This window comes from Pelophylax lessonae (assembly GCF_965119305.1).
Source record: "Pelophylax lessonae genome assembly, chromosome: 2".
Lineage (NCBI taxonomy): Eukaryota > Metazoa > Chordata > Amphibia > Anura > Ranidae > Pelophylax > Pelophylax lessonae.
Window position 1 is genome coordinate 574,808,550 of NC_138769.1, and position 14,057 is coordinate 574,822,606.

A 14,057-nucleotide genomic window follows, 5' to 3' on the forward strand; every position below is an offset into this window, starting at 1 on the left:
CATAAAAGAACTTTAATGTGGAAAAAAAGCAATGTTACTCACAAGAGTAGTGTAAATACAAGCATCAAAACATGATAAGGAGGTCCTGTGCATCTGGCATCTAGGGGGTCCCTCTGAGTTCGAAACGGAGCTTGTGCAGGGGAGCGGGGGTCTCCTGTGGAAGGCAGGGGACTGTCCTGGTCCGTAGGCTGCTGTAGCTTCACTGGTCCGCACGTCGACGGGCCGTGACGTCACTTCCTGGATGCCGAGCTTCAGACAAACAGCGACGCGTTGCGGAGTATGCGCTCCTTCTTCAGGCCGGCCCCCCACATTAAAGTTCTTTAATGCTGCACTCAGATTGGCGCTTGTGGTTCTCCCCCCTTGTGTTTCATGACAGAGCCGCTTCTCTCTCTACCGCCAGCAGCCATCTCAGTGGACAAGAACTTTTATTGGAACTTTTAATACCCCCCCCCCCCCCATCCCCCAGCCCAGTAAGGACTGCCTAAGCATTACTGTTGATCTGTTTGCGCCATTACCCCCCATTTGAATAATTTATTCTAAAACTAAGATACAGTAACTTCAACTGCAAACATTCTTGGTATTATATTAAAATACATATCAACAATAGTAGAACTGATTTAACCACTTAAGCCCCGGAAGATTTTACCCCCTTCCTGACCAGGGCCTATTTTGCGATTCGGCACTGCGTGACTTTAATGGACAATTGCGCGGTCGTGCGACGGTACCTAAATGAATTTGACGTCTTTTTTTCCCCCACAAACAGAGCTTTCTTTTGGTGGTATTTGATCACCTGTGCGATTTTTACTTTTTTCCTCTTTAAACAAAAAAACAGCATCAATTTTGCAAAAAATAACAATATTTTTCACATTTTTTTTATATGAAATCCCCCCCCCCCAAAAAAAAGTAAAAATCAAAATTTTTTAACATTTTGGGCCAATTTTTTTTTTTTTACCATATGTTTGGTAAAAAAAAAATCGCAAAAAAGCGTATTTTGATTGGTTTGCGCAAAAGTTATTGCATTTACTAACAAAGGGAAAGATTTTTGTCATTTTTGTTGTTTTTTTTTAACGCGTAATGGTGGCGATCTGCAATTTTTTTTGCGGACTGCGACATTGAAACTGACAGATCGGACCCTTGACTGACATTTTTGACACTTTTGGGATTACCAGTGACATTTCTACAGTAATCAGTGCTATACATATGCACTGTTACTGTAAAATTACACTGGCAGTGAAGGGGTTAACTTTTTTTGAGAGGGAGGGGTTATATGTGTCCCTAGGGGCGCGATTCTAACTGTGATTGGCTGTGGCTTGAGATGTAGGAACAGTGATCAACGGTCCTACATAGTAGAACCATATGATCACCCTTCCTACACAGGGGAGAATGACAGGCGGCTGTGTTTACATTAGCCGCCTGCCTTTCTCCCGCTCTAACGGACGATCGCGAGTGACCGGCGGACATCGGGTCTGCCAGGCACACGCGCGGGGGGGTCCGTGACCACGCGGGAGCGCGCCTCCGGCGGCGCGCGCTCGCTCCCTAGACCCTCACAGGTTAGCGACGTAGCCCTACGTCGCTTTGCCTGTGAGGGGCTGACCGCCGACGTAAATAGTCGTGCGGCGGTCGGCAAGTGGTTAAACTAAAAAATATTAGTTACTTACAGAAAATAATGGGTGCATTATTCTGCTAAAAGAGGCTACTGCCATTAAATAATGCTGTTTCTGTGAAGGGGTGTACTTCATGAGCTACAATGTTTAGGTAGTTGGTAGGTGTCAAGTAACATCCACAAAAATGGCAGGACCCAGGGCTTTCCAGAACATTGGCCGAAGCATCAGTTTCCCTCTGCCAGCTTGCCTTCTTCTCATCTTGCCATCACTTCCCCGGGTAAGCAACATGCACCCAATCATCCACATAATGTAAAAGAAAACGTGATTCATCAGACCAGGTCTCCTGGAGGAGAGATGGGAAAAGGGAGACATGATTGAAACCTTTAAATACATCAAGGGGGTGAATAAGGTTCAGGAGGGCAGTTTTTTCGATATGAAACCAAAATCAATAACACGGGGACATGACCTCAAACTAACTGGAGGAAAGTTCAAAACTAAACTTAGAAAGGATTATTTTACAAAGGGGTAGTTGATGCTTGGGATAAACTACCAGCAGAGGTAGTGAGGCAGTCAACAGTAAATGGCTTCAAACATGCTTGGGACAAACAAAGATCTATACTCAGACAATAAAGTTAAGGAAAAGAAAAAAAAAAAGAAATGAGTAGACCTGTTGGACTACTCAGCCTTTTTTCTTTTGCTGTCACTATGTTTCTATGTAGTCCCTTTTGTCTGTGGACACGGGCCAACCTGGGCACCCTGACTGGTCTGTGGCTATGCAGCCCCATACACAACAAACTGCAATGCCCATTTTTTTCTGCTTTCAACATGTCAACCTCAGGGACAACATGTTTACTTGTTACCTAATATATCTCATTGACTTTCAGATGCCCTACCATGGGTCCCGCTGGGTCCATTGGACCCAGGCAGCACTTTGAGAGGGGCAGAAAATTGACTCCCAAGACTTTTTTCCAGCAGTTTTGTGTGTCATCAGTTTGTGGCGCGTTATGGGCAGCATCTCCCCATCTTAGGCTCCATGTACACGGGACGCTGGAAATGGCCGTTTAGGAGCAGTTGGGCGTTTTTTTCAGAAGCCCCTGAACCCATCTACATTTTATCTTATCTGTCCATGTACACCAGGTTGTTTACAGTCATTTGCAGGCAGTTGCGTTCAGGGACTGTTTTTAGAACGCAATTATTTGCGTTCGAACGTGTGTTTCCCGGCGTTCCAAACGCACAAACGCGTCCGAACGCGTCCAAACGCGTCCGAACGCGTCTGAATGCGATGACCCGCGTTTAGCGTTCGCGTTTTTCCATTTTAAAGGGAAATAATTTTTTTCACCTCTAGGAACGCTTCTAAACGCAAACGCCCACAAACGCTGCTAAACGCCCGCTAAACGCAGGTACAAACGCGACCGAACGGACGTTTCAAACGTCCTAAAAATTCCAGCATTCAAAGGGACTTTTAACAACGTCCCGTGTACATGGAGCCTTATACTGCTGCCCCTAGTGCAAACGCAGTATGAGGAGGCGCAGTGTCTCCACTGGGGAACGTCCCTCACGTGATCGTGGTGTGCGCAATGACATCAGACATAAGTGCACTCCGTCTCACGTGGGCAGGCTGGATCTTCTAGGGCGGTGGGTGCGGCAGACACAGGAGTGATAGGAGGACTGAGGACAGACAGTGGGTGTTTGGTGGACCTGTCCGGTGGGGAGTTATGGAAGAAGATAACAGTATATATAATATTTTATAGATTGTATATTTATATAAAATAATGAATGTGGGGCCTTTTAGTGGGCGTGATTTTTTTTTTTGGGGGGGGGGGGCAGCATTTCATTCTTGGACCCAGGCAGCACAATGACTTGGGCCAGCCCTGGTTGTAGGTGGTTTTAAATGTGTGTGTGTGTTTATTCTTTGTCTGTATTTAATAAAAATAAATTTTATAGTTTTGTATAAGTTAACAGCCTATCATGCACATTTAGGGGAATAAAATTAGAGTATAATTTTAAGTAAGAGTAGATCTTGATTGTGAGTTGTTATTTAATAAATAGTCAAGTACGATGTCTACACCCAATCGCTTCACTTTGTAGTCATAGGGGTTCAAGAATTAGTGAAAATATACCTAACTTTTTAATCTATAGATTGACCAAATAAGATGTCGTTTTTTAGGTATATTTGGAAACCAAGCTACTAATATGAATCATCTGTACCTTGCTCTACTATATTTTTAGAGATCTTGCATTTTTACTGCATATTCATAGCAGATTTAGCCAAAACTTCTCCTACTGTACAAAAAAACGTTGACACTATATTCACCAGCATCACCATTCACTAGCCTCACATTCACTACATTATAAATGCAGTAAGTTTTGTCGGAGATGTGCAGGGAATGCCAGTGAGAATGTGTTTGCATTCATGAGAGTTCTATAACAATAATATTCTTTGTCTTCATTGTAGTAATAAGCTGTGCATTTGCTCAGGACTTTTAATGGATTTTGGAAAAAGAACCAGAAGAAAGTTAGAAAAACTCTTTCTTTCTGCATCAACTTCACCTACATTCCCACATTTTTTTACCTAAGACAAGTACCTTGTACTCCACATGGCTATTGGTTTTGACAAAGGTGGGGGGAGTAAATAAAAGTGGAGGGGTGAAGCAATCAATCTATGATAAGAGAAGGTTGTGTGTTCCAGATGAATGCCTGTGCCAAAAGGGCAAATAATATTTAACACCAACAGTGTACATAAGCTTTATGAGAGACAGGCAGTAAGGGGAGGAGGTGGAGAGTGTAATTCCTAGTCTCAGTATATAGGGCAGTGTACCAAGAGGCAGAGGCTTAGTGGAAATCAAGCATGCTTTCACATTACATGTTCAGCTAACATAACTACGAAAGCTGAAGTGAAGGGATAGCACCTGTTTGACTAGGGATATTTTATAGGTTATACGTGAAAGACTTGCATGGTTGCAGTAGTAGTTGGGTCTTTCTCTAATCTTCCCTTTACTATAAGGGCATAGGGAGAGCTAGGTTCTAACTTTACCTAAGATCAACTTCTTTGATCCACCTGCAGTTATAATACTTATTGTGAATCTGTATCTTTGACCTATCATCAGACGGAGGGTGTCTTGGAGTTAATCCCAGACTCAATAGCCACATGACAGCTTATGCTGGACCAGGTTTATGTTAAAAGCAGGATGCTAGTTGAGCAGTACCCACAGCTGCAGAAAAGCGAAAGAAAGTGGTAGGTGAAAGAGACTTGACCCTTTCTCATCAGTCATCATCAGTGCTTTCTCCTTTTTTCAACATCTTTACTTTTTAAGACTTTTGGCACGATGACTTCTCATTTCCAGAGAGAAGGCTTTTTTTTTTATCTGCTTACTCTGCTAGGTGCTTGGGCAGCATCTACACATGGCGGAGGAAGAAGAAGTGAATGTCCCTCCTGTGGAGTGCAAGACAAAGATGTGATGATCGAAGTGGCTAAGCAACAAATTCTCCAGAAGCTCCATCTAAAGGAGAGACCGAACATCACTCATCCAATTCCTAGAGGAGCGGTGGTGAATGCCCTGCGCAGGCTCCATTTAACCAAGCCACATATGGATGGTCTGTTCGGGTCCTCAAACTGGGACGGTGATAGTGACACCTCTGAGACAGACCAACAAAGCTACGAAATTATCAGCTTTGCAGAATCAGGTAAGAACTTGTATGCGATGTGTTTCCTTGGACCAGTAGTACTAAACAACAGAATCATTTTATTTTTTATATTGTTTTTTAAAATATTTAATTAGGGGGCATTTAATTGGGTGTGTTATGTTAATAGCTAAAGTTACAACATGTTTTTTTTTTTGTTTCAACTGTTCTAAACTGAAATATTTGTTTTGGTTGTTAGGGGTTACTGTACTTTTCACATCTACTTTTTCAGAAAGCCCCTACATTTCCCTTGCAGGACTGAATCTATGTTTTTAACAAATTTTCACCATGAATAAAATGTAGGTTCACCAAAAAAAGGACAATATTAGTGCTTGGTTCCAAAGCCCTTAAATCGATGTCACTGCTTTGTGAAATAGCTGCACTTTTTCTTTTTTAAACACATTTTTACAGCTTATCTTATGATAAAGGTAAAAACATCACTGGGCCATACAAATGCAAAAAATGTTATTGAATAGAAAACTAATCTTTATTGAAAATATTACAATTTAAAACACTGTTCAAATTCCTTCAAGGGGCGTCACTGGTATCAGCCTGACCTGCTATGCAGGTTCGTGAGAGCAAATTATCTACATGACCAGAGACAAATACACAGGACTGTGACTTTGGACAAACCAAGTTTCCAGACACAACACTGCATGACAAAGTTCATGATATGATGCTAACAAGTCAAGCGTGCAAATTATTGAAAAATTATTGTAATTCTATTAGTCAGTGATACATACAGCCCAAACTAGTATATATGCATAGTATACAATTAGAGAGATAGATAATTATTAAAATATTTAGCTGCATAACGTAATCCCAACCAGGCTGCTCTTGTTTGTACAGTACAAAATCCTGGCAGAAGCCCATCAGATAATGCTGGCCAGGTCATTTTGGAGCATGTAGTTCAACAACATGCCTGCTATTCAGTTGCTGATATTAGAAGTCAAGGCTGTCATCTATTAGAACAAACTAAGAATACAGTTGAGGCCTTCATTCATAATACTTCACTGAATTTTTATTATCCTACTTTGTTATGGTGATCATACACTCCAGTAATTTATAGCCATAATTGATTGTTTTAGAACAATTTAAATACACATATGTATTAACAGTGCATTATTTCACCCTTGTTCACTGAACAGATTTTGTTTGGGTGGGAGTGAAAGTCTCATCATCATTTAATCACATCGTCCCATGTATATACAGTAGTTAACTTGCAAATGTATTAATTTCAACATGACTTGAAGCTCAGGAGTGCCAGATGACTGGATCCTTGGGATTTGGCCAGAAAAGGTGTATAGCTAAATCTATAACAAATTGGCTTGTCTAAATTTGATTGGGGTCAGGAGACTAGTCCTTATTTGAATGGCCACTTTGAACATAGTCATTTGTTGTGCTTCACTGAACTTTCTATGGCAACCAAAGATACAACAGTGGCATCTAATGGCTGTGTTAATGGTCTGATCAAAATTGTAAACTTCTGTAGAATATCATCATTGTATATCCTCATACACATGACATGTCACCTTACTCACACCATAATTTATTACATGGTATATAAATAAGGATGTGGTGAGCAATATGGTTCAGGTTCTCTGGAGACTGTGGTGCCTTGTATAGTCTACCATTGCAGCTCTTTACATGAAAGTCTCTCTAATTCAGGTAGCTTTATATATATGTATTTCCCTGACTAACTCCATGGTAAAATAAGAGTACCCATATTTTTCCATGTATATGACGCCCCCATGTATAAGAGGACCCCCACTTTTCCAATCCAAACTTCAGAAATCAATATTATAAACATAAAACAGAACACATTTTTATTTAGTAATTACCGGTACTGCAGGTATCGTTTACATACCCGTACTATGATATTATGCAGCATATCACTTTAATCAGCCTCTGTTGCATCACTGCTCTCTTCTTCATCAGTTTCAATTTCTTCAACTTCTCTTGCATCACTGCTGTCTTCTGAGTCACTGTCTATATACAGTATATATGTGAGATCATCCTCAGTTCCTTCCATGGCATTGCTGATTCCACATTTCCTGAAGGACTTCACAATCACCTCTTGTTTGACGCCATACCATGAGTTTAGGATCCAATTGCAGACCTCAGTAATGGTTGGTTTTCAGATTTGCAAACACACCTAGCAGTTTTTCCCGGTGGACTTACAGGTCAGCTACAGCCACTAGATGCCATACCATGAGTTTAGGATCCAATTTCAGACCTCAGTAATGGTTGTTTTTCAGATTTGCGAACACACCTAGCAGTTTTTCCCGGTGGACTTACAGGTCAGCTACAGCCACTAGATGCCATACCATGAGTTTAGGATCCAATTGCAGACCTCAGTAATGGTTGTTTTTTTCACTCTTCCTGTCAGTGTCAGGTTATCACCTGATTTTTGCATTCATCTACTTAATTCTTCTCTCATCAGGGCTCTAAATGGTTTGTTGATTGAAACATCTAGTGGCTGTAGCTGACCTGTAAGTCCACCGGGAAAAACTGCTAGGTGTGTTTGCAAATCTGATGCAACTCTTTTTGTCTTTTTTGTTAAATATGCTCAGAACTGATCAAAGACAAGCAGAGCTGGCTTCTTCAAGAGCCCTCCAGGTCTTCTGGACCAAACCATTGCAAACCAAATGGCCATAATGTCTTCATTCAGCCATCCATTCTCTTGAACTTGCACAATAATGCCAGATGGTATTTGTCTCTTTAGCACAGCAGTATAGTGTGTCTTTTCATGGCCACTTGTTTTGATTGCCACTGTTTTGATTCCTTTCACGTCAACAGTTCTATTGGAAGGCACATCAAAATTGAGAGTCACCTCATCCATGTTTGCAATCTGACATGGTTCAAAATCATATTTTTTCAAAAGTTGTATGACATAGGAGTGAAACTGTTTGATTTTATCCTCATAAACTGGTGGCATTTTCTGAGCTAACATTGTTCCTACTTTTTGCCCTGGAAGTGAAGGCAAATTTCCTCAGTGGGGACACTGACAAAAATAAAGATCTAATGAAGATTTCAACTTAACGTATTCTTTCTGTGTCCCCATTGGGTAGATTTCCTTTAACCACCTGTTCTTCCTGATACCCGATCCCATTAGATAAAAAAACAAAATGAACAGAGGGTCTTACCCTTGTCTACTCTCTTCTTAAGTGAAATAAATGACTAATGACTAATGGTGCTTTTCCACTGCATGGACCCGAACGGTTCGGCTCGCTTTTGTGCTTTTCCACTGCTGGTACCGCATGGTACGGTGTAGGAACGGTTCAGTACGGTACGGCGGCGCTTTTCCACTACATGGAACCGAATGGTATGGCTCTCTAAAACAGTACCACCTCAATTGTGGTTCCAAGAGGTACCATACTGGTACCATATCCCACAATCCTTTGCATGCAGCTGACTGTTTGTCACTACTAGCCACTGATTGGTCAGAGAATCGTTGTTATCCCACCCACTATCCCATCCACTTACTTTAGTACTACTTTAGTGGAAAAGCAAACCATACCAAATCGTACCGAACCGCTCCAACACCATACCATGCGGTACCATGCAGTGGAAAACCAAACAGGGCCAAGCAGGGCCAAGTAGAGCCAAGCCGGTACTTGTAGTGGTAAAGTGCCATAAGTATGCAGTTTAGATGCTTTGATTTCACTCTGACTTTAATACATTTTGAAAAGAAAAAGAAGGGCTATGTATGGGGTATCTTATACATCTGAAACATATAATACCAAGCTAGAAGATATTGGACTTTACTGGTACCAAAAGAAGGATGGCCAAATTTATTTAAATGAAACAATATTTATTAAAAGATATACAAAAATATTATAACATATTAAAAACATCAATACCACAGTAATTTGGTCTTATTAATGTTTTTAATATTTGTGAATATTTTTTTATATCTTGTAATAAATATTGTTATTTTAATTGCATGCGGCTGTACTTCTTTTGGTACCAATCAAGTCCAATACCTTCTAACTGGTATTATCTGACTTTAATAACTTATTGGTTTTGGGTCAGAATTTTAGAGACAGCCAGACATCTAGCATTTTCAGAAGGTGGTCAGCATTTACAGTGTCGTTATTTCTCTCAGTACAGGTTTTTATTTAATGATTTCAGTGCTAATTTAAAAAATCATTGCCATAATCTATGTAACATTTAAAAGGGGATATTCCAAAGTACAAATATGAAGGCCAGGGGTGCATTTTTACAGGGCTATTTTGTGTCCTCAGTTCTTAAACCCATAAAGTAATCCATTTACTCTTTCTTTCTTTACAGATTACAATGAATCCAGTACAAAGCTGACATTCCAATTTGCTAGAGACAATGAACAAAATGTGCATGTTCTCCAGGCTCATCTGTGGGTCTTCTTTAAGTCAAACAGGACTGGTCAAGATAGTCAGACTATTAGATTGCACATGATCCAAGAGCCACAGGGGACACGCACCCTCATCAGTGAAAAATACCTTGAGCCAAGATGGAGTGGCTGGCAGACATTTTCATTAAAGCAGATTCTTCAGGACTTCTTTGATGACGAGAATAAAAGTCTGAAACTAGAAATTGACTGTGACGGATGCCAAAATATGCCATTTATGGTCAATCCCAGTGATTCCCATCAGCCTTTTCTAGTAGCTCAAGCAAAGGTAAAGGAAAGGAGCCATCACATTGCAAAAAGAAGCCTCAAATGCGACCAAAACTCCAACCTTTGTTGCAGGAAAGACTATTATGTAGAGTTCAAGGATATTGGGTGGAATGACTGGATAATAAAACCTGAGGGGTACCAGATCAATTACTGCATGGGGCTTTGCCCAATGCATGTTGCTGGTGCACCTGGCATGGCTGCCTCATTCCACACCACAGTCTTTAATCTCATCAAGGCCAACAATATTCAGACAGCAGGGAGCTCTTGTTGTGTACCAACCAAAAGACGGCCACTGTCTATGCTGTACTTTGATAGAAATAACAATATTGTAAAGACTGACATTCCTGATATGATTGTTGAGGCTTGTGGATGCAGCTAAGAGACACCAAGCACATCTATACTAATACGAAAAACAGAGAGAAGCTGGTCTGTCTCTTACACAAGCTCTTGCTGAACTCACGTGGGAAGAGAAAACATCTGGATAACTGAGCAGCCCCCATATGTCTTCATGAGGCTTGACACACTGGATACTTTTGCAGCTAATTTCCATGATGATTTCGTATGCAGAATGCCATTGACTGTGACATTACAGCACACTGACAAAATACCCAATGCCTCTTCTTCAAGGATCTTCAATCTATTTACTTATCAATACAGCATACTTTTGAACAATGAACACAATTATTCTACCAAAGATTATACACCCTGTGCTATACATCCTAGTGGCTCCTATTTTAAGGGAAGCAACTGTTAACCCCAAAGTGATGGCACTTTGCCAACAGTTGGTGTGGTGTAGTTTTGGCAAAACTATGAGCTTCATTATTTCACAATTAGCTTTAAAAACTTGGGAGGTATGTAATGCTGTAACTAAGAAACTGACATTAAAAGCCTACCCAGTTTTTTGCAATCTTGTTACAATGTTAAAGTGCCAAGCCAAATATCTGGAACTAAAGATGGATTTGTGATGGACATTTTAAGCAATGCCTCAATTCCACAAAACGGTTTTACTGTCGCCATAAGAAAGTTGAATGTTGAAAGTTGAATAAAGTGCTAATTATTTTTTTCAAGGGACTCCTCTCCTTTCAACCACAGAGCACATAGTTACTCGTGTACAACACAAATTATTGTATTTTATATTATTTGTATTTTAATATTATTTTTGTTACTGAACACTGTTTAATAAACAAAACAACAAAGAAAGACAATGCGTATTTTATGATTTTACAGCAAATATTCACACTATACAACATCATAGAACACTATCATGATCTAGTTACATGATAGCTGTCATTTAAAAACACATTTACTCAATAGGTAGGTCTTATTTTTAGAAATTAGACCTTTAGATCTATTGGCTTATAAATGCTATTTGTGACCCCTTTGGGGAGATTTCTGTCGCGTTTTGCTATGCCTGCCACCTATAATATGAAATGAAGTTAATGCAAATCTCCTCAGAGGGAACACTAATAAAGATTTAATGAAGATTTGAACTTTAGCAATGTGCCAAAAAATTGTTTTTCTTTCTGTGTCCCCATTAGATAGATTTCCTTTTACCTCCTGTTATACCTGATACCTGGCCAATGTGGGATACAGATAACAATAAAAACTCAACAGAGGGTCTTGCTGTTCTCTACTTCTTAGGTGAAATAACTCACAAATTCTAATTCTGAATCCTGAATCCTAATTGATTGCTATGGGTTACTAAACTTAATTTACACATTTTTTACAAATATAATCTGTATCTTTTCTTAAGGAGCCCATAAATGAATCAATTTTATTCCTTTAACCAGCAGGTTGAACGAAATAAAAACTGACCCAATTTCTCTATCCACACATTTGAACTTCCCAGCCATCAGATTACACTGGTCAGAGCAAGCGGCTATATCCGGCAGCCTTGATTGAGCAGCAAAATTTAGACAGGGCAGTTGTACAGAAGTTGATCAGTAGATCAACTTCTGTCCAATCACCCAGCACATACATGGATCACAATTCAGCTGGTCCCTGCTGAATTGGCTGAATTTCAATCCATGTATGGCCAACTTTACCCTGTGCCTTTAACCACTCACCGACCGTATAACTTACATATATGACGGCAAGGTGGCACTGCTGTGCCCGATCACGTACATTGTATGTGATTCAAAACTTCTGGATAGGGGGTGTGCATGCACGCCACCGCCGGCCCGCACCCACTGTGATTATACATAGTGGGAGCTGATCTACAGGTACCATGGACTCGATGTCCGCCGCCATCTGACAATCATTTGGTACGGAGGCAGAAAATAAACAAGGGTCAATGTCTTCTCCTAGTAAAAGCACCTTCCAGACTGTACAAAAATACTGGCTAGGCACACAGTAAACCCCTTTAATACCCTAATGTTAACCCCTTCCCAGCCAATGTCATTAGTACAGTGACAGTGCATATTTTTAGCACTGATCACTATATTAGAGTCACATGTTCCCACAAAGTGTCAGTTAGTGTCTGATTTTTCCGCCTAAATATTGCAGTCCCACTATAAGTTGTTAATCGCCACCATTACTAGTAAAAATAAATAATTAAAATTCCATAAAAATATCCCATAGCTTGTAGACCTTATAACTTTTGTGCAAACCAACCAAGATACGCTTATTGGGATTCTTTTTTGCCAAAAATATGTAGCTGAATACATATTGGCCTAAATTGATGAAGAAATTTGATATTTCTTTTACATTTTTTTATTGGATATATTTAATAGCAGAAAGTAAAAAACATTTTTTTTTTTTCAAAATTGTCAATACACAACATTTTTTGTGTATAGCGCAACAAATTGAAAACCATCAAAAGAAACTCTATTTTGTGGGAAAAAAGGACATCGGTTTAATTTGGGTACAGCGTTGCATGTCTGCACAGTTGTCAATTAAAATAATGGAGTGCAGTATCGCAAAAAAAAAAAGGACCTGGTCAGGAAGGGAGGTAAGTCTTGTATAACCACTTGCTGACCAGCCGCTGCACTTTTACTGCGGTAGGTTGGCTTTATTACGCGAGACCCGCCAATCAGCGATGTCCGCCGGCCACCCGCGATCGCTATGTAAACAAGGCACACCGCTGTTCTGTCAGAGATGAACACAGGGATCCTGTGTTCCTGCTTTTTAGGAACACAGATCTTTATGTTCGTTTAGTGAGTACATCCCCCACACAGTTAGAAAACACCCCCTAGGAACACATGTAATCCTTTGATCGCCCCTGGTGCTAACCCCTTCCCTGCCAGTGTCATTAGTACAATAATTTTTAGCACTGATTACTGGAGTGATGTCACTGGTCCCCTCAAAAGTGTCAAAAGTGTCAGTTAGTTTTCAGACCTGTCCACCGCAATGTCGCAGTCCTACTAGAAATTGCTGATCACCGCCATTACTAGTAAAAAAATAAATAAATAAATAAAAATGACATAAATCTATCCCCTAGTTTGTAGACGCGATGACTTTTGTGCAAACTTTTATTTGGATTTTTTTTACCAAAAATGTGTGGCAGAATACATATTGGCCTAAATTGATGAAAAAATTAGATTTTTGAATTTTTAAGCAGAAAGTAAAAACATTTTTTTGTTTATATCACAAAAAATAAAAACCGCAGAGGTGATCAAATACCACCAAAATAAATCTCTATTTGTGGGGAAAAAAAGGACATCAGATTTATTTGGGTACAGCATCGCACGGCTGCGCAATCGTCATTTAAAGTAACGCAGTGCCGTATCGCAAAAAGCGGCCTGGTCATTAAGGGAGTAAAATCTTCTGGTCCGGAAGTGGTTAAAGGTGTCATCACTTGTCCAAGTGAGTGTAAACATTGCATTGTTTACATTTGAACTGTCTGTGGTCTGCACTGTAAAGTTTAGAAAGCAACAGACAAATCAGGAGTGAGAACAAGGGAGGCACCAGAGATGCCTCTGGATTTGAGATAAGGGAAATGAACAGTGCTTAATTAAAGTGGTTCTCTGCATTAAGGTATATAGCCTTCTGGGTGCATCTCCCCTCCCCGCAGCCCCCTCTTATATTTAGCTAAATTCCATCTCGATCCAGTGATGTGCATGAGAGCAGTAGCTCTCCCGGGTCTCTCTCATCTTTACTTTACTAAGTGATCAGTT

At 40.2% G+C, this 14,057-nt stretch overlaps 1 protein-coding gene across 1 annotated transcript; it reads left to right on the forward strand.

Annotated features, from left to right (window-relative positions):
• The first annotated feature begins 4,346 nt into the window (after nucleotides 1–4,346).
• LOC309545233 (inhibin beta B chain-like) lies at nucleotides 4,347–11,132 on the forward strand. The gene is made up of 2 exons (XM_082244369.1): nucleotides 4,347–5,288; nucleotides 9,579–11,132. Exons 1-2 carry the CDS (start codon nucleotides 4,931–4,933, stop codon nucleotides 10,319–10,321), a joined length of 1,101 nt encoding a protein of 366 aa, XP_082100495.1. The 5' UTR covers nucleotides 4,347–4,930; the 3' UTR covers nucleotides 10,322–11,132.
• Nucleotides 11,133–14,057: the final 2,925 nt, after the last annotated feature.

Excerpts from the sequence above, each read along its gene's own strand:
- LOC309545233 (XM_082244369.1), top strand. The coding sequence starts at position 4,931 with ATGACTTCTCATTTCCAGAGAGAAGGCTTTTTTTTTTATCTGCTTACT. Across the intron at positions 5,289-9,578 it reads TATCAGCTTTGCAGAATCAG|ATTACAATGAATCCAGTACA; the intron begins GTAAGAACTTGT and ends CTTTCTTTACAG.